Below are 22,352 nucleotides of genomic sequence, written 5' to 3' on the forward strand. Positions count from 1 at the left end.
TTTGTACATATTTCTTATATTCTCACTTGCTTATATTTCTCTACATGTACTGTGTTATATATTGTAGCATTATGTACATAATTTACATAGTACATACTCCTTTATTTCTAGGTTCTTACATTTCTTTTTGTCTATGTAAGAGCAAATGTAATGTCCCAAGTATTTCTGATTCTGAGTTATAAATGTGTCCCAATATAGTTTTTTTTCTGTCTGGGGGAAAAAAGTTCACCTCCACAAATAAAATGTGGCTAGGTCAGCTCTACTGAGCTAGAAATGAGCCCACATTCTGCACTGAGAATTAACATGGAAATAAAAGTCAAATGAAGAAATCAGGATATCTCCTGGATTTGGTGTTGCCATCTCTCAACATACCCAATTCTCTTACACATATGTAGAAGTGGGTAGACATTTAAATGATAATGTTGTACACATGTTTAATGATCCATACCTGGATGGAGCTGGACTGGTATTTGTGATATTCAGTGTTGGCCTTCAGATCATCGATGTCAATAGTGGGCAGGCCAGAGATGAGCAGCTCCAGCTCCTGCTCAGTGAAGATGGAGATCAGCCTCTTGGGGATGATCTCATAGAATCCCTCAAGGAAGGCTGCCAACTGCTTGCGGATTGCACCTAAAAAAAATATAAACACAAGTCAGGGATCATTTCTGTAGCAGTCAGAATATTCTTTATTTTTCATGCAATGAACATTATTCTATCAATTAATCTGGTGGCTATTTTTTTTTCCAGTTAAGCAGCTGAAAATTCAAATCTTTACTGAATAATGTATTTGAGCAGCTGGAGGCTGCTGCTTATGATAAATCAGACCTGAAGACACTTCCAAAGAGAAAAACCTTTAGCTCTCCGCTGAATATTGATCAGTTCAAAATGTTAAAGTGCTGCCACCTAGTGCTTTCATTGTGCACCACTGAGAATGAGATCTTTCATACATACACCCTGAAGATTTAAAATTACATCTGTTGATTAAAAGATATAGATTAACCCATTTGCTTTGACAAATTGTTTTTGTCAATAATACTGGGCCTTATTACAGCCCTACTGGTAATGGGAAATTAAATATTTGGTAAAAGAACCACAATCTCACCTGTCATCTTCATCTGGCATACCAGGTGCACATACTCCTTTTTGTTTTCCTCTGTGACCAGGATATTGGCTCCATTTGGCTTGAGGTCTCTCACTTCACACACTCCAAACTCCTGGACCTACACAGACAGAGAACATGCAGACTTTCACCATCACTCATTTCAGCTTAATATTTTGCTGCGAGTCACAGATGGTATCCATTAACAGTATTTTAAGGCATTCAGATTGCAAATTACAGTTTTTGCAGCACTCATTATATGAGAGCATAAAGCATTTGGGGTTAAAACCCTTGAGGCCAAATCCCAATTTCAACAGTTAAGGAGAGGATACAGCATGAGAATCAATTTTCCACTTGAAGCTAATTGAAACATTCAGAGAACAGACACCAACCTCTGTGCTGAATGTCAGCTCATAGCCCAGCGTGGACACATCATTCTCCAACAAGTACACCAAGCCCTGGAAAAACGGGTAGTCCTCGCTCTCCATGTCTGTGTACCTGGTAAGACCACAGAAATATATCCATATTAGGCACATATTAAGGAAAAAGACTGCAAAATACAGCTAACCAGCTCTTTGGTTGCCACAATGTTAAGTGAAGCAATCAATAAGGCATTGTTTGTTGGGATATTTAGTGCAGTTGGAACCAGGGATATTATCGTAAACTACAAGAAAAATAAGCAGTGAAAAATATTTTTTACTATTAAAATAAAAATGAACATGAAATTAATTTCAGTTTGAATTTATCTATAACATATTACTAGCAAAAAAAGGAGACAGCATGAATTAAACTAAACTTTTCTGAAAATATGAAACTAAACTAAAACTATCAAACACTCTGAAAAGTAACTAAACCTAATCTAAAAATAAACTTAAAAATCTAAACTAAAATAAGATAAAAAGATATTCAAAATTATTATGACCTTGGTTCTTGAACAATTAGGTTAGTTGGCTGCAACTGCCAGCAGCTAAAATACCTGACACTCTTGCCCAGGATGTGCTTGTAGAAGCTGCGGGTGAAGTAGCACTCCAATAACCGGTTATCATAGACTGCCTTGGCCACCACGCGACCAACAAACTTGAAGTAGCTGAGGTGGTTGGGGTTGCAGTGGGATGAGGGGTTGATGGTATAGGTGACGCGGTCGCCTGGCGAAGTGCGAAACAGGGCGTACATGGGGTTGAACATCTCCCGGGAGATGATCATGTACCATTCCCTCAGCAGGCCACCAGCATCCTGGCCCTCCTCCCCTTCAAACACAATGTACCTGTAATGGAAAAAGAGCAGAGGATGACTCAGGTTGAGTGGTTCTGAAATGAGAGGACACGTATTTGGATAGAGTGGCAATGGAGCCTTACAGCCTATTCTTCATGTCCTCTGGGCTCTTGCGATGCAGCTCCCTGTAGGAGTCCTCAAACACGTGATCTCTCCTCACATGCACAGCCATGTCCTCCTTCCTGAGACCTTCATCCAGTCGCTCTAACTCCTGGCGGAAGTACCTGCAGAGATGGCCAGAAAGACCATCATGTCAAAGCCAATAATTGTGTATTAGACAACATAAGATAGAAGTATAAGATAATGCTCCTTACTTCCTCTTCACGTCAAAGTCCAGGATGCGTATGTAGTCAACCAGTACTGCAAAAGGCCCATCAGCCAAGTGAGTGGTGGACTGGCGCAGGATCTGGTTAAGCACTGTGCGGTGAGTTTCTAAAAGGAAGAAGAATGAATCCTGTTAGACACTGTACTACACATCAAAACAAAGCTTTATCATTCTCCTTTCCTAAATCTTTCAGGCTCACCAGCAAAGCGGAGGAACTTCTGGGTGTCTGGTGGCAGGTTTGAAGAGATGTGCATGGAGGATGGTTCCCTGGAAAAGAACGGGTCTAGGGATGAAGGTGTGGCAGGTGTGAGTGGTGCTGGCGACAGTGGAGGAGGCTCATCTTTGATGTGAGAAAGCTGGCTCTCCCGGGTGTCCCTCACAGGAGGTTTGCTTTCTCGCTCCGTGGCGTGGACCAGGAAGAAGGCCTCAACAGCAGGCTGGAGAACTGGGGGAAAAAATAAAACATCATTAGGGGAACAAATCACTCAATCATGCTACTTTCAACAGACAATAAATACAATATAAATCACATTAAGAAATGCATTTCTCAAGAAGGATTCTGCTTACCCAGTACGGCATGCTGGTCATGGGACTCCTCCAGCTCTTTCAGGCACTCCCCGAGCATGTCCCATAGTTCATCCAACAACAGCTGCTCGCTGAGCAGTGGGAGGTCTGGAAGTCTCTCCTCGCTCTCCGACTGGCCGTTTCCGTCTTCATCTGAAAAAGGAAATTCCAATATTGACTGAACCAATACAAATCAGTTATACTGTCATCAACTTTGACTGCAGCAGTCATTTTTACAGCCCAAAAAAATAGTTCCAGTGTTGGTGAATAAGCCCATATTCTAGACTCTATTGTCTATCTATATTAAAATTGCTTGGGTTATTACTGTTACTATCACACAAGAGTAGACACATTGTGCTCACTGGATGTGGGGGTCATTCGCAAAACAAAAAAAACTAGGGCTGTCAAAGTTAACGCGATAATAACGCATTATCTCAAAATTGTTTAACGCCACTAATTTCTTTAACGCATTAATGCAACTAGGTTGTAGTGGGCTCAGTTTTAAAGCTAAAGTGAAGATACTTGTATCATATAAAACTAGAAAATTTAAGGAATCAATTGGAACCAACCATGCTAGATAATGCTCCAAACTTGTGCTAAATTTTGGCGAGGAAAGAACATTTTCAAAAGGGGTCCCTTGACCTCTGACCTCAAGATATATGAATGAAAATGGGTTCTATGGGTACCCACATGTCCCCCCATTTACAGACATGCCCACTTTATGATAATCACATGCAGTTTGGGCAAGTCATAGTCAAGTCAGCACACTGACAGCTGTTGCCTGTTGGGCTTGAGTTTGCCATGTTATGATTTGAGCATATTTGTTATGCTAAATGCAGTACCTGTGAGGGTTTTTGGACAATATTTGTCATTGTTTTGTGTTGTTAATTGATTTCCAATAATAAATATATACATACATTTGCATAAAGTAAGCATATTTTCCCACTCCCATGTTGATAAGAGTATTAAATACTTGAGAAATCTCCCTTTAAATTACAATTTGTACAGATTAAAAATTTGAGATTATTTTGCGATTCAATATTTGAATCAATTGAAAGCCCTAAAAAAAACAGTGAATCAGCAGGTTTTTCAAATTGTCATTAGCAGTTTGCAAGTCAGTCCTACCCAGAGGTGCAGGGTCCTGCTCTAGAGGAGACGGCTGGTCCACATCCATTGGAGACTCATCTCTCTGGGCTGCCTGGGCTTCTGACATTGACTGCACTTCAGACTACAGAAAACAAACCAGGAAGGACCAGAGAGACAGGATGAATAACAGAGAAAAACATAGAAGAATTAATGATTAGCAATTTTTTTTTTATATTGCCATGCATCATGACATTCCCATGAGAGAGGAGGGGAACTGGAACGGAGTAGGGAAGGAGGGAGGGCCAGAAGCATGAAGCCATGTCAGCCAGCAAACAGACGTCAGTGGAACAGATCAAACAGTTTGGAGCAGGCAGCACATTCATATTTTAGACCATTTCAACAGTCAAACATGTCAATGCAAACGTAAGACATTGATATGGGATGCAGACCATCACTGGCCTGTCTGTCTTTCTGTCAATGGGGCTGCAAATGTTCATCATGGCAGCAGTTGTCGCTATGCATGAACCACTTGAGATAGCAGGCTGTATGGTTATGTTTTTACAAACACAATGCAATACCATATAAACAGTTAACTATAGTTATTTTTTTCCAAAATAAGACATATGCATTACAAATAATGTAGTAGTTTATAATTTTCCTAATGTACAAAGGCAGTACAGGCAAAGCCAAATTAGACATGAAGCATATCAGTAGCTAATGGCCATTTCACAACATTTATCTTGATGACCACCACAGTAATTTTGAGATAATTATACTGTGATGGTCATATTATGCCGTCGCTTTTTTTCAGCTTTCAGATGGTCTCCTACTGTAAGTGTGTGCAGTGTGTGAGTAGGAGTATGCCTGCTGTCAGTGCAGCCCATGCTAACCGTGGAAGCAGCAGCCGTGCCAGCAGGGGGAGCAGCACCAGTGGGGGCATGTGGGACCGCCACTGAAGACCCGGCGGCGGCAGCTACGGCGACGGCGGCAGAGGCAGAGGAGGCGGTGGGTGGGGGTGCCTGTTGGAGCCGGCGTGCCCGCTGACCCTCTCTCACCATCTGGATGATAGCGTCAGCTTCAGCCTCCAGCTGACGCACCGCAGCCTGGATACTGCTGGCTGAGCCTAAACTGGTGGAGCCTGGCCGTTGGGAGAGGGTCGTTTCACTCGATTAATCATCAGGATATTGTACATTAATGTCATTATAGAAAACTGTGTATATGTAATATCGTCTTACCTAAACGCCCTGTCTGTTTGGCCTTCTTGTTGGCGCGCCGTGTGTCCTCACGCAGCTGGATAATTACCTGCAGCACTCGCAAGAAAAACTTCTGCGTCGACGTCTTGGAGGTTAGTGAGCTCATACAGGGAAGCTGTAGTTCACGTCCCCCGAGAGTACGTTTTTGTGCAGCCACAATGACCACACTCTCCGAGCCGTCAAACCTGTGCCCCAACCAACAAACGCATACAAGGTAAAGGAAATTGTAGTTGTAACAAATTTACTTTCATGCAAAAGTAGATACCACAGGGCTACTCGGGAACTACAGTTTACGTTAAACAGAATCAGTCTACCACAGTCTCTCTTGCAAGTGTGTTGACAACCTAAAGTCACGGGGTGGCCCAGAACCATCACTGGCTAACCTGCTAGTCATCTTGCCCTTGAGTCGGCCTGAGAGGGAAGTATCCTCAGGAGGGGCATCTGGGGAATGCGAATCAGCTTGTGCCCGTCTCTGCTGCTCCAAGTTGTATTCTCTAAGTTCGGCCAGCAATGTGCCTGAGAGAGAGAGAGAGAGAGAAAATGTTACAAAATGTGTATAAAGAGAAAACTGTATTTGCTAACATAGGAACATGAGAACTGGAATCTGTAGTCGCCCAGCACTGACCGATCTGTTTGCAAAGAGTGTATCCGAGGTGTCTAGCTCCACTGAGCAGCAGTCTGAGCACAGTGTCTCTGGTGGACCCGTCTCCTCTAGATAACTGCAGCAGGATATTGGCTGCATCCTCCAGACCCTCCTCTGAACACGAGTGAGATGTCAACACCTTGTACGGAGAAGAAAAAGGGTTATTACAATAAAGATTATTAATCAAACTGCAAAAAGGTGTAAGAAACAAGGAAAAACAGATCAATTGCCTTGTGCTCAACACAGTTAAAAGGGGCACATGATTTTGTCAACACAAAGTGTTGTGACAAGTGACTGTTTGTGTCACAGTTCAATTGTGCAAAGAAAAAACAATTCACTGGAGACTGTCAATATGCTGTATGCTGGATGACTGTTGGACTAACTGATCTGTCTGGCTACCGAATGTGCACGAGTCCAGGTTGCAAGACTTGTGGCTGTTTCATAGTCAAGGCTGAAAAGGCTGCTGTCGTTGATCCTCAACTCTGAACGGCCGCCCACAAAGTCTCAAACAAGTCACATCAGTGCACATCTTAAAACACATTTGTTTCCTTTGGCTTTCGCTTTCTCTTTTACCTGTAGGTTATACACTTATTTCTCCTTTCTATGAGAAGTGATCTATAAATAAAGTGTGCTTGCTTACTAATGGGACTCCAGCTACCCAGCCAGCCAGACTGTAAGAGGACTATGACTGATGGATGTCACAGTCCAGGTACCTTTTAATACTCAATCCATCCATCCAACTGCCAAGAGTGACAAACTTCAATGTGAGGCCATGCACGAATGACAAAGCCAGATGAACTGGACAGTGTCTTGAAGTAGATCAGGGCAAAGATATATGGTGGTGTGACTGTTTTTTTTTTTTTCAAAAATGTGTGAGGCAGATACACAACACAGCTAAAGCTCCTTAAATCAAATGCAGTTTTCACTAAAGGTTCCCATAGAGTTTCACATGAATTATACAAATTTGACAGCTCAGACAAGTCTTCTAGTAGCAGAAATGTAAGAGAAAATTAGGGTTTACACTTTTGTGGTTATGCTGCTGATCAGCTGGAAATCCTTAATTAATAGAACATTTAACTATTGTTTAGTGTTTGGGCTGCAGCTGGCATTTGTATTATCAGACTTTCATCGAGATTCAGGACTTCTATTTTAGACAACTTATTTATATAAAAAAAAATACTAAACCATTCATGATTTTTTGTGAAAGATTCAAAACAAGCCCATGGTTTTTTGTGAAACAACAATAACCAAACATGCCTCTCAACTCAGATGTAAAATTTGTTTTTGCTCTCTATCATCATCTAAACATCTGCCCCCTAGTTTGCGAACTGAGTTGTCTCAATTGATCCTCAGTAGAAGTTATTCAGTATAATATCTTGAAAAAAATAACACACATTTCATTTCATGGTGACAGCATGAACGACACCCTATGACACTTTTTTCTTCCATACCTCCACAGAGAGTTGAAGCTGTTTCTCTGTGAGTCCACTGGAGGCCATCTTGTTGTCAATCTCTGTACTGCTAGTAGTGCCCCTCAGTTTCCCTGTTTTGGCAAAACGCCCCAAAAAATACCGGTTATTTTCTACTGAAATCGCTGTTACATTGTAATGTCTAAATGTACTGATGACATTTTATTTTGGAATAAATGAACACTACCTGTAGAGGTTATTCCAGTGGACGTGGGTATAGAGATTGTTGTAAGGGATGTCTGGGAGGCTGCTAGACTTGTCCCTGAGGATGTACCCTGGGCTACAGCTCCCACAGAGACCCCTGGGCCTGCCACAACAGGCTGGGTAGATCCCGCTGACACCGTGCCCTGTGTTGTGATTGGGGCCGTGACTCCTGAGCTGGTTGCCGTGGTGGGGATGGCAGCCTGTGGGGTGGGGTGTCCAGCAGGCACCTCGGTGGCCTTGTTGTCAGGCAGGGCAATGGATATGAGGGAGAGCAGACGCAGCAGCTTTTCAGTGAGCAAGGAGCTCCGTCTGATTACAGGGTGGGACAGCATGTTCATCAGCTGGCCTAGAGGGGAGGTCTCCAGACTTAACTGAGCCCCGTCAGCCTCTGCACTGCCCCCCAGAGGCACTGTCTTCATAGAGGCTTTGCCTTTGCGGCTGACATTCATGTTGTCCAGCTTGACCAGCAGGTCCCAAAAATCAGTGGAGATTCCCAGAGACTGGAGAGTAGCGGCAGTGGAGCCGAAGGAGTTTGGGGTGTTGGAAACATTAACGCTGGGGTTACCCAGAGATCCTGACCTGGAGCCCCCCCCAACTCCAACCCCTCCCACAGAGGTGATTGAACAAAGACGAGAGTCCAGGTCAGAAGAAGATGTTGACAGATCCTTACAGCGCTGCTGGGTGAAGTGGCTGGGGAACACCTGCAGGGACAGACAAGAAATAAAAAGGACTTCAATTATTATGACTTAAAGGTCTTATTGATAACATTTTTATGTAGACAAATATTTAAAAAAAAATAATACATCCACAGAGCTTTTAGAAAAGTGCCAAATAAAAGTATGGCTTTACCTGAAAAAAAATATGATTGTAGATTAATAATAAAAAAAAATTGCGGAATGTTTTGTTTATCTCTGGGATAAATGGCTGAGATTAACAGTAAGTGCCTGGCAACAACTCGTTAAGTAAATGCAATGGAACAGGGAGAATTCAACATCTAGTGGCTGAATATTATCAATGTTATCACTAGTACCTGTAATTTACTTTCTTTCCTCAACATACAATAGATGATGAATCAGATGTAGATGAAGATAGGTGGAGTCTCACCTTAGCTAGCTGAATGAGTGTGTCCAACACATGTCGACAGACCACAGGAGCAGCTTGTGGATGGATGTGGACAGTTGAACCTCCACCTCCAGCACACGTGACACCTGCAGCACCGCCTGACACTCCTGCCAGCGTTCCAGATCCTGTCGAACCCCCAGCTGAGTGCCGGTCAGCATGCTTCCTACCTGATGCTCGCTGAATCTGGAAAATGTTTGTCCGGCAGCCCAAGGCTGCGTCCATTGAAACAGAGAGCCAGGAAAGCTGGTTGGAACTGCGGGACTCCACCCTGTTCAGTAGCTCTAAGGAGGAAGATGAGGACGAAGAGGAAGAGGAGGATGAAGAGGAGAGGGAGGAGGCAGCAGAGCCTTTTCCTCCACAGCCTCCCTGGGTGCTCCTCTTGCCACGAGAGTCTTCTAGACGCGTGGTCTCCACACACACCTCGCTCTCGCTGCTGCGCTGGAGGATGGATAACAGGCTGCGAATGACCCACCCGCGTGTTTGAGAGTGGTAGCAGAGGTTCCTGAGCACGCGGTGCAGACGGCTGGTGTTGAGCTTCGGTTCATCCACGAACAGCAAAACCAGCAGGCAGGACAAGGCCTCGTGGTCCAGCAGCAATCGACCGCGCAGACGCAGCAAGGAGTCCACACTGGAACTGGATGGTCTGAGGAAACAAAAGAACAACATATATTCAGTTTGTCACTTGTCAAAAGTGCAGTATGGTTTGATCAAGATCACCTAGGACATTTTTAATAAGTCAGACAAAAAAAATGCAAAAAAGTTAATTTGCAAAACAGGCACTTAGATGACCGTCTCTGCTCACCTGTGGTTTGTTCCACCCCCCATCTGAAATGTGCCTCCTCTCTGCACAGCAAGTCGGGTGTACTGGACGCCGCGATTGCTCCCTAACCGACTGGTGAAGGCTGGTGAGCGCAAGATGGCTGATAGCGCTGAAGATGAGCTATGACCAAACAACCTCTCGTGCATCAGTTGCCTCTGGCGTGCCTCTTGCTCTCTACGCAACGCCGCTGCTTCGGCAGCAATGTCCGGGGGCATGACAGCCAACACGCTGTCCTCCATGTCCTCCAGGACACTACGCCGGAGCTCTGAGGGCAGCGTCTGGATGAAGGTGACCGGATCCAGAGGGGTGTCTCCCTGTGGGGGCTGTTGGGCTAGCTCCCTGCGCTGCTGCTCTGCCCGTTGCTGGGCAAGAACCTAAAGACAATCAACGGCATGCTTAGTTAGAAGAGCTGATTACCTGGGACTCCTTTACTTGTTTGCTTAGAAATCATATTTTATATTTTTTTCCCCATTTGGCTACTGTAATCTTATCATTTCAGCAAAGATCCTCTCACCTCCTCCTGGATGGCAGGTGGCAAAGCCGCCAGGAACTCGGGGCTGACCTCTGTAACCCCTGGTCCTCCCAGTACAGGTGCAGTAGTGGAAGGCAGGGTGGTGGCAGCTGGAGGACGGGAGGGTGGTCTGATGCCAAGCTGATTTTGCAGCACCTCTCGCCGGATGTCCTCAGGAAGAGCCGCCAGGAAAGAGGGATCCACACCCTCTGGCAGACTGATGCCTGCCAAGACAAAAAACATTATTAGATGTAATACTTAATTAAAAATATGAATAACTGCAGAAAAGGTAGGATAGCAATATAATTTACCTGCAAGTGGGTCCTCATCGTCATTGCTGGTGGATGGGAGGGGCTCCTCCTGGATGGCTTGTGACTGGCTGTCAGCGCTGTCACTCCTGGGCATCGTTTCCCCAGGTGATGAGACCGAAGCAGAGCTGTAAACATAAAAGAAAAAAATCGTCAGTCTGCAGCAATATGTGTGAGAAATTACTCTGATTTACAGTGTCAAATTGAAAACAGTCAAAGGTCTTACAAAAACAATGCATTTCACAAAAAATGCCTTAAACAGAGGGCAAGGTATCTAAAGTTTCCCAACTGCATTTCGACTGAAATGCTGCAAAAGAAGCTGGTGAGAAAGGATGGCTTTAAGCTCAATTTTTTTTTTCTTCCGTTTTTGTATTGGACTGAAACAGAAGTTACATGCCATAGCGATCAAAAGAGCTACTAACCCAGTCTCTGCATCCGTTTGCCGGTCGGTCAACCCACTCTCCCCGCTGACAGATAGCTCCGCTAGCTGGGCAGTCTGGGCCGGGTTGGGAACAGCTTCTTCCTGAGTGGCAGAGGCGGGGCTGCTGGTATCCATGGGCGACCCTTCCAGTTGTGACACACCCACTACTGCAGGCTCTGAGGTCTCCACAATGTCTGGACTTAGGGAGGCTAAAGGAAATAACAGAGAGGTCAGGAAATGGTGTGACTCCTTGGGTTCATGACAGATACTAGCTACAAGCACAGTCAACATCATTTACATTACAGATGTGTGTCCTTACTGTTGGCCAGTCTGTATAAAGAGAGTTTTCAATGTTAATCTACCTTCCCTGCCTTCATCCAATGCTCCTCCACCACCTCCTCCGACTCTCTCACCGATTGTGGGTGCCGGGGACATTTCCATCTGAGATGCCTCCGCTTCACTGTTTGGCCGGTCAGCTGCCGACAAGGGTGGAAGGCCTGCCCCTGCCAGAGCAGCCAGAGAGCTTGCGTGTGACTCAGCCAGTAGCAGGTCAGCAATTGGCTGGTGGACCTGCTGGCTGATCGCAGTCTCGAGGGAGACTAGGGCCTGTTCGTGAGGAGCATGTGTGGTGGGAGTGACCTCTCCAGATGGGGGAGCAGTGAGGAAGCCCTCTGAGACCCTGGGTGGGTCCAGACATGACACTGTACCACCCTGAGCCTGCTCACCCTCTGCAACATCCAGAGAGAAGGCTTATGTGAATATAGGGATATAGCTTTTATACATTCTTGAATGGAAAAAAATCTAACTGATCTTATTTTTTTCAGTGACTAAACATCAATTACGTGGTTTATAAACCGTAAAATACTCATTCTGAAAATTACAATATTTTACAATTATAGAAAACATTTTCCCTATACACAATTGCAGGCCAAACTGTTCCAAACCCCTTCAAGGTATTAATGACTTATGTTCAAAGCAAGCCGTACATTAGAACTGCATACAGAAATGAAATATCAATATGCGGATTCGTTTTTGATCATTTTCTACATAGATGACAGGGGCCTCCACTGAGGAAGGCAGTAAGTTGTATAGTTATCTCCTGAAAGGGGTGCACAATCCTGATCCCCAACAACAACACAACTTACTACCTCACCACAGCAAAGCCAGCTGCAGGAAAAATGCAATGCATATAATATACATAAGAGGCAACATTTTACTCCAGAGATGACATGTAAATATGTGGAATTAGGTGCTTAAGAAAGCAACCATTTGCAGAATGGATCTCCTGCAGCAGATGATGTCCAGCTGGTATAGCGTTGCCATAAGAAAGACAGTAGACTGTATAGTTATCTCCCAGATCTGGTGTGATCCTAAAACTATACAAACTACTACCTCATCCCACAGCACGCTCTGCTGGCTGCTTGCCTCTGGGTACCCGTCACTGAGATGTCTCCATTCCTGACAAGAATTTTAACATCAAGACAGAAACAGAATCTCTACAGATGTCAGTACCTGCAGTGTTCTCTGCACCATTAACTGTCCCCAATCCAGAACCCTGTGGACAAAAAACAGTTGACATTAGCAAACAAGTGAATGCAAATGTCAAAAGATGCCATGCACTTCTAGATTTGAAAATACTTCCTCCTACAAAGTCAACAAACATGTATTATTTGCCAACCTGCAGGCTCTGTTCCCTGGCCTGTTCTGCTCCGGAGGCCCTCCTCTCATTCTGCTTAGACTCCTCTTCTTCAGCCAACTGTCTCCTCCTCTTCTCCCTACGCTCCTCCAGCTCCTCATCTCGCAGACTCTCAAGATGCTGCAGGATAGGCACCTTCACCACTGAAAGCAGACATAGATGTCAGAATTCATCCTTGGTAGTGGCTGTAGCATAAAAGGTATAGCAAGTCATCAAGTCCAATGAATGCCACTTTAGCTAAAGCCTGGTGCATTGATCTAAATCAGTAAAAACATATTAATGTGTGATTAAATTACATCATTCACTCCTATAGATTTTCCCTTTCTTAATCCCCACCCTTGCTTCTGTCAGCATTGTCACCCAAAGGAAGGTTCTTGTGTGTGCCTTCATGATAAAATGATAAAATTTGTCTCCATTGAGACAATTCTCCAGTATAAGACCAACCTACCTGCTACACAGTCGTGCATACTCTCAGCATCCAGCACTTTACACTCATCTGTCCATCTAGTTAAGGCAGTGGGAATACTAGAGAGGGTGCCTAGGGAGACAGAAAGAACAATCATGTTAAGAATTCAGGCTGATACTGAGCCAAAAGACTGTTACATTAACGACAACACATAGTGATTCTCACCTGCTTGTCCCCCAGTACTGCTCTGCTCATGGAAAAAGTCATCCAACAACTCGTCGTCAGAACGAGCGATGATGTGCACATCCTCATTTCCGACCAAAAGGCGGGCCCGACCACGAGATTGCAGAGGCAGAGAGCTGGACAGCTGTAAGATGTCTGCTGCAGCACTAGGGCCCAACAATCTAAAGAATGGAGTAGAGGAGGAACACACATTTCATTAGCATTATCAAACAAAGAATGGTGGTGTAACAGATGTTGCAAAACAGATGTGTTGTTTAACAAAGAAACCAAAAAACATGCTTTCACCTCTGCAAGATGAGCGGAGGGTTGGGCTGGCGGTTGCCAGGGTAGTGAACATGGATGGTGTGTCCGCTGTTGGCAGTCAGCTGTCGCAGTGTTCGCTGACTGCGACCCATGCCCTGCGCCAGGCGGCTGCTAGTGCCTGCCACACCTAGGGTGAGGGAACCGTGGTCTGCATGGCGCACCATCAGTGGGTGGGAGCTGGGGATGTTGCCTGGGGAGGGAGGGATGTCAGCTGATGGAAAAACAACAGAAAACAGTAGGCAGACATTAGGGGGACAGCTCTGGCACAACCCCGAGTAATGTTTAGGAAAAATAAAGCTTAAGAAAATTCATTTTCAGCATCATCTGTTTTTTTGTGTTTGTAATTCTCCTAATTTGCGATGTCCTACGCTTTAGTGAGTCTGTCGTTTGTCATGTGTAGCTGGAACCAGTCTTTTGAAAATCAGGCTGTGAGAAACATGTTTTCCCCCTCATTTCTTACAGTGGGCTATTGTATCAAACAGATTTTCTGTGACCAAGAAACTGAATTGAATAAAACTATAATGGACTTTATCCAGAACCAATTCTTTAAGGAGGACTCAAATTGATTGATTTTGGGGTGGAAACTGGGAAAATATGTACACATATTATAAATTTGACTTTTGTAAATGTTGGTAATAAATCATCCTGCTTACCGTTGTTGGAGAACATGTTGTCAAACTCTATGATGAGGTCATCATCCCTGTCAAACCTTTCGAAGCGGATGTGCGGCGCGGCATTGATATCGGGGAAGTCCTCATCCAACTCCATCTCTGAACCTTCATCGTCATCATCCTCATCTCCTTCTTCGTCATCCTTGAGGAAAAATAGCAGCGATAAGTCTTAAGGATAAGCAAGAATCAAGACTTCTTCACTGAACCTCATTGCATTAATCCATACTTGATCTTCCTCCTCCTCTTCTTCCTCCTCTTCTTCTTCATCCTGGCTGTCTTCATCATCATTGCTGCCACTAGAATCTTCCTCTTGTGTGTGTTCCTCATCCTCTGGTTCCAGGATGTTCATGGAGTCTGATGGAAGAGAGAAACACAGAGTTCCTTACAAGAAGATCTTAAAAACTGAGAAACTGTCAGTGAAACCAGTTACAACAACGGTTATGGTTATTGACTATGATAACACACAAAGTTCTATTGTGCCAATGTCTTACCTTCCCGGTTGGCCTGAAGAGTGGATGTCTGGCTAATATTGGAGGGGGCCTCATCCATCAACACATCCTCTTGAGATTCATCTTCACCGCTGCGTCCCACTGATTGACAGAGCGAACAACAAGTGATATATCAACTCAGGGTTTCCTTGACTGTTTGAAATACAGGAAGCTATTATTCCAGTATGTAATATTATTATTATATGAAAAATATTTTTAGTAAACTGAAACTAAATAAAAATGTAATCCTTTATTATTGATTTCCTGGTTAAAAACTAATAAAAATGAACATAAAATGTAATTCATTTTTTACCATTTTAGCTATATCACTTTCAAAAAACTTATACTGACCTTAAACTTTATTAGATAGCTACATACTTCTGAGACATTAAACCTGGCCCAAGCATAAACAAACTAAAACTGCTGTTAAACTAAAACTAGATACATTAAAGCTAAAACTAAACCTTTCTGAAAAGCTGAAGCTAAACTAAAACTAGCAAACAAACTAAAACTAAATCAAAACCAAAATAAAATAAAAACTTATTGAAAATTCAAAACTATAACCTTGGCATGTAGTTAACTCCTTGTATTTAAATTTGATATATATATATTTTTTTTAACAACTCCTTTTTTCCTTGCCTGTTTACTATCTACCCTCAATTTCCCCTCCAAATTAATCAAGTGGCTTACCTATAATTGTGCTGTTGACAGCGCCAGCATCTCTCTCCAGCAGCTCATCAATCAGATCCACCAACTCATTTTCTACCTACAAGCACAGGAAATGAAATGCAATGTCAGCCATAAAGTGGGGAAAGGGGCACAACACCTTGTTGTTATAGCCATACATTACAGATGTTACAGATGAGGTAACTATCAGAGTATTGTGTGTACAATGTCAATCACCTGCATAGCCTGTGTGCTGAGAACCTCTGGCTGACCAGCAATGACCACCGTGTCTCCCTCCGTCTCTCCATCCATCAGGTCGTTGTCTGCTCCCTGCACCCTGTGGTTACCCTCCACTGGCTCTGCCTCACCGGACTCTCCTGGAACAGACGCCACAAATCAGTAATGGACATTTTTGGTTTTACTGGATCTAGAGAGTTGAGGTATCTCATTTGATGTGCATACCTTGGTCCTGAGTGTTGCTGTTGCTGTCCCTGGCAGTGCCCACGGTGTCATGTTCAGCCTTGTTCTTGCTGGAGCCTCCTTTGCCCCCGAACAGACTGCTGGGCTGGTTAACAATGCGGGACAGAGTCTCTAGAGGTTTCAGGGCAGCATTCACTGTGTTGGCCATGTTGGGACTAAATCAAATGATGGAAAAGAAGAAGATGGGAGTCAATTTACACTGATTTTATACACTGTATAATGTGTCTTTTTTTTTTTGCAAAGCCAACTTGATTCTGAAATAGAACTACTAAACAGGCAAGTTAAACTTTGTCATACTATTTTTTGCGTTAGCATAAAATTGGTGTTCCAGGAAAACTAGTTTAAATTGAGCCAGCTTCAGGATACTAAAAAAGCCTGTGTAAAACCCCAAGTTCAGGTTCCCTGTGGAGTTTTAGACCTCTAGTAGTGCTATAGAGCTGCATTTCTATGAGTGTGTCCCTGTTTTGTTTATCGCACACCATGCATATGATATGCAGTAATGCGCCAACAAAGGCAGGGAAGAGGATGACTGCACACTTGTAAATGTGGATGCAAACAATGAAAGAAAGAAAAATCTGCTTTTTACATGTTTTATGAGGAAGCAAATGCATCAAGAATACACACAATGCGTTTCGGTGAGTAACCTTACCATTACTGAATGTAAACACAAATTTTGATTCTTTAGAAGAGAATTCCCCAGGGCCCCTTTACTGACTAATCTGCAGATCACACTTTGTGATGCAGGCTCCTGGTCTACTCCTATCTAAATTGTAAAATTAAATTAATATGGTGTAATTATATACCTGGACAAATCCAAGCTGTGAGGCACACGGGCCAAGTCGTTGACCAGTCCTTTCTTAAGGAAGAGCCTGATGATATTGTTCATGCCATTGTGTTGGGTCTTGGCTGCTGCTGTGCTATAGAAACTGGACGTGGAGGGACACGATTCCATGATGGTGCTGATGATGCACATCACTGCCTGAAGCCTATGGAAAAGAAAATGAGAGAATATGAATATGGGTTTGTACAAATCCCCATAAAATATTAATCAATCAAGGGTTATAATATCAATATCAGGTTGGTTTAGTTATTTTTTATGCTGCTTACCTGGCATGTTTTTCGGCACCTTCTGCCATCGCTAGTGCTCGACTGAGGGCAGCCTTCACCTCATTGACCAGGGCCACCTGGGCATCAGTGCCTGTGCCGGCAGCTGCCAGGCTGGCTAAGAAGAGACGTGCCAAGGCTGGGGTGTCCTTGTCCTCTGAGTTCTGGGTGTGGGGCAGTAGGTGGTCGAGCACAAACGCTAGAACACTGCAGTCCTGTTAGGATCCAGGGAGGTCAAAATAGGTTAAGATAAAATAATTATAGTAAGGGCATGACAATACAGAAGTGTGAAAGGCAGATGAGATTTTGTTTAACTACCCACCTCCTTAATAAGCTCGGACTGTCCAGCGGTGTAGCAGTAGGAGGCGATTAGAGTGGCGATGCCCACATAGGAGCGCACCAGTTCAGCCAGCAGTCTCAGGATGGTGGAGGTAGGCATTAGAGGCTTGCTCGCCTTTACCTTAGCTGCTTTACCCTCCTCCGAGCTGGTGCTCTTCTCTCCCTCCTGTTCTTTTTTATTTTCCTCCCTCATCTCTTCTGGTGTGGACGCTGAGGAAGTTAGGACAACAAAATGAAAAATGATGAAGATACACAGATCATACACAGTAGACATACTAATTTTGTGAATCTGGAGCACATTTTTAACATTCTTAACATAGCAAATTACCATGAACAACCCAGAGCAATGTTCTGCAGTATGCTTTGAAGTGGGCATTTTCATCTAATCCTTTAATTCAATTATTGGTGTGCTAAAACCGTTGAGAATTGTTGGGATAAAAATTACAGTATAGCCTGAGAGACTTTGTCTGCTACACTGTTGGCAGGGCACAAAATTAACACCAGCCAACTGCTGGTAAAATATGCTAGTGGCTGGTAGATTTGCTTCAGTCACCAGCCATAAAAACAGGTCAAGTTGCGGTTTACATCCATGTCTGTCCAAAATATAATCACTTCATCATTTTATCCTATTAGACATTTGTGTGAAATTGTCATAATTAGCATATAAATTCTTGAGTTATGGCCCAAAACGTGTTTTGTGAGGTCACAGTGGCGTTGACCTTTGACCACGAAATTCTAATCAGTTCATCCTACAGTCCAAGTTAAAGTTTTGTGACAAATTCAAGAAATTCCCTCCAGGCGTTTCTGAGGTACCGTGTTCACGAGAATGGATCACAACCTGAAAACATAATGCCTCCGGTCACGGCTGCCGGGAGGCATAAAAACCTTTTAGACTCACCTTCTCCTTGTGGTGTGCCAGACTGGGAAGACTCAGCCACGCCTCCATCAGCAGAAAACACTTGAGCCTGAGAGGAAGAGACACGGCTCTATTATTGACTGTGGAGACGACACGTTTCTTGATTCAACACAGGACAGCTTGTCACTGAGACTCACATTGATATGGAATGCAGACTGGGAGTCAAAGTCGCTGCCCTGCCGGGTGAGTCTGTACTGCTGGTAAACGTCATCGCCAACATCCTGCAATATCTGGCACAGGTCTGGTCCACCGGGCACCGCTGCTGCACGTTCCTCTGGACGCTCAGCTGTGCCACACATAAACACACACTTAGCTGAAATGTTCAAGCGACTATTTCCATTAAAATTACATATACGCCCTTCGAATGGACAGTTTTTAGGACCGTATTAACATGACTTACGTTCTTCAGGAGCATGGTAGGCAGCCAGAGCATTGAGCATGTCATAGATGACCTCCTTGATAGTGTCGGGGATAGGGGGTAAGGGGGACAGTTTCAGAGGAGTGGTCTTCACCAGCTGCACAGCATTGGGCCCCTTAATTCGAAGGTTCTCAAACTCGTCATCAGAGGCTGTAGTAAAAAGATTGTGTAAGAAAAAAATTTAGACAACTGGATAGCTAAATAAATCTATCGATCAAATTTACAGATTCATTCTTTATTGTCCTCTGTAGAGGACATTTGATTTAACAGAAATAACATTCAAACGGTATAAATAAAACAAGAACATAACAACACAAGTCTATTACAGTGTACAGTACTAGTAATATCAACTCTAATCTAAAGTTATCACACCTACTTAGAAAAGCTTGGACACTCACCTGTGCCAGCTCCCCGGGGTGCAGGCAGAGCAATGCGGACACAGTTGCTGGCGGTTTCAGCGAAGCATTCAGGGTTACGGCAGGCGGCAGGGCCCAGGACACGAAGGATGTAATTTATTTCTCTGGAACCAAGGCTGCCTGACACAACTCCTGAGGTGGTACTGCCTGCTCCGCTGGTCACGGCGGACCTCACCACCTATGGCAACAGATTGTTGAGGAATTTGTTTATGGTATCAACAGACTTATTATATGCTTACAGTATTATTCAGAAAATGCCATACTTCGCAAGAACACACTATCTGACAGTATCTATACGGTGAGCTCCATTTAAACAGTATGAGAATAGACTAACCTTCTCCATGGTGTGCCGTAGCGTGGCCGGATCTTCTATGATGTGTCTGAACAGTAGAGTAACAAGCGGGGTGAAGCCATTGAAGCCGGAGATCTGCGTCAGCCCCAGAATCATCCGCGTGCTCTTCAGCTCAGCAAACATCATAGCATAGTGGTGATTGCGCGTAAGACGCAAACACAGACGAAGTGTGGCGTGGAGGGTGTCTGGGTCCACGGGAACACTGATCATACTGACGCAGGCACGAATGAGAACGGTGGTCATGTCCTCAGTCAGGCCTTGTACGACGATATCGGCGCTCTGAGCGTTGTCAGACTCCAGGGAAGATGAGGGGGCAGACGGTGTCTCCTTCAGCTGGGTGGAATCATCCTTAGGAACGCTCATCTCCACAGCTGCTCCTGAGTCCAGGTCAGTCTGGGTTTCCTCCGCTTTGCTCCTGTCTCCCTCTTCTCTCTCTGAGTCAGTAATGCTACCAGCCTTGGCAGGCTTGGGCATGCGAGGCACTCTCTGGACAGTCAACATCACTGGCCTCCTGTTACCAGTCTCTTCGTTTACCTGCCCGATAGAAAGGTTTTAAAATAAACAAAAGGAACCCAGAAAACTCCACTAACATAACCAACCATAAAATCAAATAAAATCAAAGAATCCATGGATTGTAATTTTTGGGCAGTGGAGAAAGTGTTTATACCTGCACCATGGTGTTAAACTGCACAGTGTATCTCCGACGTCCAGCTGTGAAGCGGACGCTGCTCTCCCCAGCCCTCCATGCTGAGTCAATGGTGCTGTTGTTTGATGCACTGTAACTGCACCAACGGCCTGAGCGGTCATCAAACCATCGCCAGTTATTCCCATTGGGTTGCAGATACTAAAGGCAGACAGAGAGAACTCATCAATTCTACAAAAGTGGTGCAAAAAATACAACCAACACCTTACAATGTAATGAAGACACGTTAATTCAATGACTTGAGACAAATGCAACAAAAATCTATTATAAAGTTGACATGGTTATATTTATGGGGGCAATGTTGTATGGGATTACATTCATTACCACCTTCTGTATACTCGGTACCCAAAATGTATATCAGTTCATTCTAAATAAGTCTTGAATAAAGAGAGTAAAGAGCACACAGTCAAGAGGCCTATCGCAGGACGATGCGGTAAACTACTACATTCAGTGGAATCCGCTGATTGTAATCACGTCTGTCCGGGTCAAATTGATTACTGTAAGTGGATGATTATTATAACCAAATTTTTGTTGTGCATCATTTCTCATGCAGATTACCATCTAATGGACATTTTAATATTTATTACATGAATATAAAGTAATGAAACGGACCACTTTTTTGCTGGCTCTGCAGTGCGAGCTTGCATGCAGAACGGTCTGGATGTGGATTGGCAAAGTTTCACTTTGGGGGCATTATGTGACCAGGCATTATCAATCCACTTGACGAGGGTGCTTTACCCCTGCGCATTCGTTTTTCATTCAGAGAAAATTATTCTTTTTCCCGTTATATCAATGTGCACGCAGCTCAGGTATCCAGCCAGAAAGCAGACGGACTGCGAGGCAAAGTATCAATGGAGTAAAGTAAGAAACAAAACAAAAACTCAATTAATGTTTGTATAGGAATGATTCTGTCCCGAGCTTTTTGATCTATATAAGCGGTTCATCACTGTAACAGTGATAACTATAAGCGGTTTCCACTGTATACATATCGAATGTATGTACGTTTCTTATTTACTCACTTCATCTTTTACTTTCTGTTCATGAACTCATAGTGCATGGTCATCTATACCTGTGCTTGTAACTTGCCGTACCTATTTCAGTATCTAAACTTAAAATTGTAATCTGTAGTTTGGTTTTATAAGGTTGATTTGTACCTTGTTCATTTGTTCCCTGCGCTTTGAAGAGACTGCCATCTTCTCATAGAAGTCAATGATCAACAGAACTGGTGTGATCCATCTGCAGAAAAAGGAAGTCATTTTATATGATAAATACAAATTCATAACACAAACAAATGAGGGTGAAGAGCCGGTGTAACATTTGCAAGTAAAGAGTAGTATGTAGGGCTATGCAAAACTCACTTTGGTGTCTGGATGTCTTTCTGTTCTTTAGCAGCCTGTAGACAGGGCTGCACGACCTCAAGCAACTTAATCAGCAAATCAAGAATTCCACTGTTCTCCACCACTCTGGCACCCAACAGCTTCAGTTCCTACCAAAACCAACAAATGATTGTTTGGGATGTGTATAGATGAACAACAATGACAAAGAATGATTCCCCCCTCTACAAGTGAACATTTTAAGGCTACAACTTTCAATGGGTGCGTTTCTGTTACCTCAAATAGCAACGTGAGCAGCAGAATTCTTGTTGCCAGCTTGGAGGCTTGGGGAAGTGTGGCCATCTGTCTGGTCCACTCAGCCACAGTCTTTGTGTCGCTGGTAGTCAGGGGCTCAGCCGCCTTGATGAGCACGTCTGCTGCCTCCCACACCTACGCACAACATGAACACAATCAGGCTGGTACAAGAATGTTGTGAGTCTATTGCCAAGACTTGACTTTTAAAGACGTTTCCTTCACTTGTAATGAATGATAACGCAAACATACATAATGAGCTGGATTAGTATTCATGACATGTTAGGCATTTACTTAAAGTGTTTACTCTGAAGAGCCTAACAATCAATTACAAAGACAAAGAGCAATTGCATTCAACTGAATGAAAATTTGCATCCGACACTCCATTTGACATTTAAGCAAACAGGAATGAATTCATCTTCCAAGTCC

The 22,352-nt window shown here is 43.8% G+C and overlaps 1 protein-coding gene across 21 annotated transcripts in view; it reads right to left on the bottom strand.

The window, feature by feature from the left end:
* The window catches only part of huwe1 (HECT, UBA and WWE domain containing E3 ubiquitin protein ligase 1), a 48,489-nt gene that overhangs the window by 1,400 nt on the left and 24,737 nt on the right, over window positions 1-22,352 (bottom strand). For 14 of the 21 annotated variants that reach the window (XM_074644424.1, XM_074644420.1, XM_074644414.1 and 11 more), the window contains 44 exons: window positions 21,909-22,061; window positions 21,657-21,784; window positions 21,453-21,534; window positions 20,263-20,439; window positions 19,578-20,129; window positions 19,226-19,421; window positions 18,810-18,977; window positions 18,547-18,695; window positions 18,392-18,458; window positions 17,477-17,703; window positions 17,158-17,369; window positions 16,854-17,036; window positions 16,033-16,205; window positions 15,808-15,947; window positions 15,595-15,670; window positions 14,908-15,006; window positions 14,643-14,770; window positions 14,399-14,558; window positions 13,728-13,956; window positions 13,425-13,603; window positions 13,242-13,331; window positions 12,776-12,936; window positions 12,610-12,652; window positions 11,460-11,825; window positions 11,099-11,306; window positions 10,680-10,804; window positions 10,372-10,592; window positions 9,840-10,231; window positions 9,020-9,680; window positions 7,899-8,616; window positions 7,694-7,785; window positions 6,225-6,381; window positions 5,980-6,115; window positions 5,582-5,793; window positions 5,237-5,484; window positions 4,386-4,488; window positions 3,264-3,413; window positions 2,896-3,141; window positions 2,686-2,803; window positions 2,455-2,595; window positions 2,076-2,363; window positions 1,492-1,597; window positions 1,103-1,220; window positions 449-630 (listed from right to left, as the gene is read on the bottom strand). In XM_074644424.1, coding sequence (XP_074500525.1) covers window positions 449-630; window positions 1,103-1,220; window positions 1,492-1,597; window positions 2,076-2,363; window positions 2,455-2,595; window positions 2,686-2,803; window positions 2,896-3,141; window positions 3,264-3,413; window positions 4,386-4,488; window positions 5,237-5,484; window positions 5,582-5,793; window positions 5,980-6,115; window positions 6,225-6,381; window positions 7,694-7,785; window positions 7,899-8,616; window positions 9,020-9,680; window positions 9,840-10,231; window positions 10,372-10,592; window positions 10,680-10,804; window positions 11,099-11,306; window positions 11,460-11,825; window positions 12,610-12,652; window positions 12,776-12,936; window positions 13,242-13,331; window positions 13,425-13,603; window positions 13,728-13,956; window positions 14,399-14,558; window positions 14,643-14,770; window positions 14,908-15,006; window positions 15,595-15,670; window positions 15,808-15,947; window positions 16,033-16,205; window positions 16,854-17,036; window positions 17,158-17,369; window positions 17,477-17,703; window positions 18,392-18,458; window positions 18,547-18,695; window positions 18,810-18,977; window positions 19,226-19,421; window positions 19,578-20,129; window positions 20,263-20,439; window positions 21,453-21,534; window positions 21,657-21,784; window positions 21,909-22,061 — 8,760 coding nt within the window. The remainder of the gene's footprint in view (window positions 1-448; window positions 631-1,102; window positions 1,221-1,491; window positions 1,598-2,075; window positions 2,364-2,454; window positions 2,596-2,685; window positions 2,804-2,895; window positions 3,142-3,263; window positions 3,414-4,385; window positions 4,489-5,236; window positions 5,485-5,581; window positions 5,794-5,979; window positions 6,116-6,224; window positions 6,382-7,693; window positions 7,786-7,898; window positions 8,617-9,019; window positions 9,681-9,839; window positions 10,232-10,371; window positions 10,593-10,679; window positions 10,805-11,098; window positions 11,307-11,459; window positions 11,826-12,609; window positions 12,653-12,775; window positions 12,937-13,241; window positions 13,332-13,424; window positions 13,604-13,727; window positions 13,957-14,398; window positions 14,559-14,642; window positions 14,771-14,907; window positions 15,007-15,594; window positions 15,671-15,807; window positions 15,948-16,032; window positions 16,206-16,853; window positions 17,037-17,157; window positions 17,370-17,476; window positions 17,704-18,391; window positions 18,459-18,546; window positions 18,696-18,809; window positions 18,978-19,225; window positions 19,422-19,577; window positions 20,130-20,262; window positions 20,440-21,452; window positions 21,535-21,656; window positions 21,785-21,908; window positions 22,062-22,352) is intronic. The other 7 variants (XM_074644428.1, XM_074644426.1, XM_074644427.1 and 4 more) reach the window with 5 other exon arrangements.

Source organism: Sebastes fasciatus, chromosome 8 (genome assembly GCF_043250625.1).
Source record: "Sebastes fasciatus isolate fSebFas1 chromosome 8, fSebFas1.pri, whole genome shotgun sequence".
Classification (NCBI taxonomy): domain Eukaryota; kingdom Metazoa; phylum Chordata; class Actinopteri; order Perciformes; family Sebastidae; genus Sebastes; species Sebastes fasciatus.